General features: G+C 48.4%; 1 protein-coding gene across 1 annotated transcript in view; it reads left to right on the top strand.

The window, feature by feature from the left end:
• Positions 1–19: 19 nt before the first annotated feature.
• The window catches only part of CSUI_011264 (duf1765 domain containing protein), a gene marked incomplete at its 3' end in the record, with an annotated part of 1830 nt that continues 1240 nt past the window's right edge, over positions 20–609 (top strand). The window contains exon 1 of the mRNA XM_068071365.1: positions 20–356. Within this exon, the coding sequence (XP_067916659.1) occupies positions 48–356 (309 nt within the window). The remainder of the gene's footprint in view (positions 357–609) is intronic.

Raw genomic sequence — 609 nt, 5'->3', positions numbered from 1 at the left:
GGGGGGGGGGAGTGGGAGGAAAACACCCAACCACCGATATCAAGAAGATGGTCCCACCTGAGATTGTGAAGATCGCCGATCTTCATAAAAGTCTTCTAGATCTTCTCTTCTCCAAAGCCCAGCACAGTCCTCAGGAAGTTCTTCTAAGTTTTGGAATTGGCGGGTATCTCGTCGGAGCTGTCGTAGGTGGGGTCGTTCAAAAGTCAAAGAATTTAGCTCATCCCTTCACTTCAAGTAGTAATGTCTCTCTATCTTCATCGCCACCTTCCCAGCCGTCTGCTTTGCCTGGAGGAACGACGAAGGCGGGGGGGGGAGGTGCGCTTCCTCCTACGGCGCTTCTATCTGATGCCAAGAAGGTACGATGGGTTGTTTCATGATAGGGCATGCATACGGGGGACTAGGAAAAGGAGGAAGAGGAGTATTGCAAGTCGGACTTCTTTCTCGTGTCTGTGGATGTATGTATGTGGGTATCTGTACCTATGTATTTGTATCTATGTATCTACACGTATGTATGCCTACGTTTCGCACACGTTACATTCTCTCTCTCTCTGTATGTTTATTCCATCCATCCATATCTCTCTTTCTACGGGTGGTGTGCTAGTTTGTGTG

Source organism: Cystoisospora suis (assembly GCF_002600585.1).
Source record: "Cystoisospora suis strain Wien I chromosome Unknown contig_10495, whole genome shotgun sequence".
Lineage (NCBI taxonomy): Eukaryota > Apicomplexa > Conoidasida > Eucoccidiorida > Sarcocystidae > Cystoisospora > Cystoisospora suis.
This window is presented reverse-complemented; position numbering and strand designations above follow the sequence as displayed.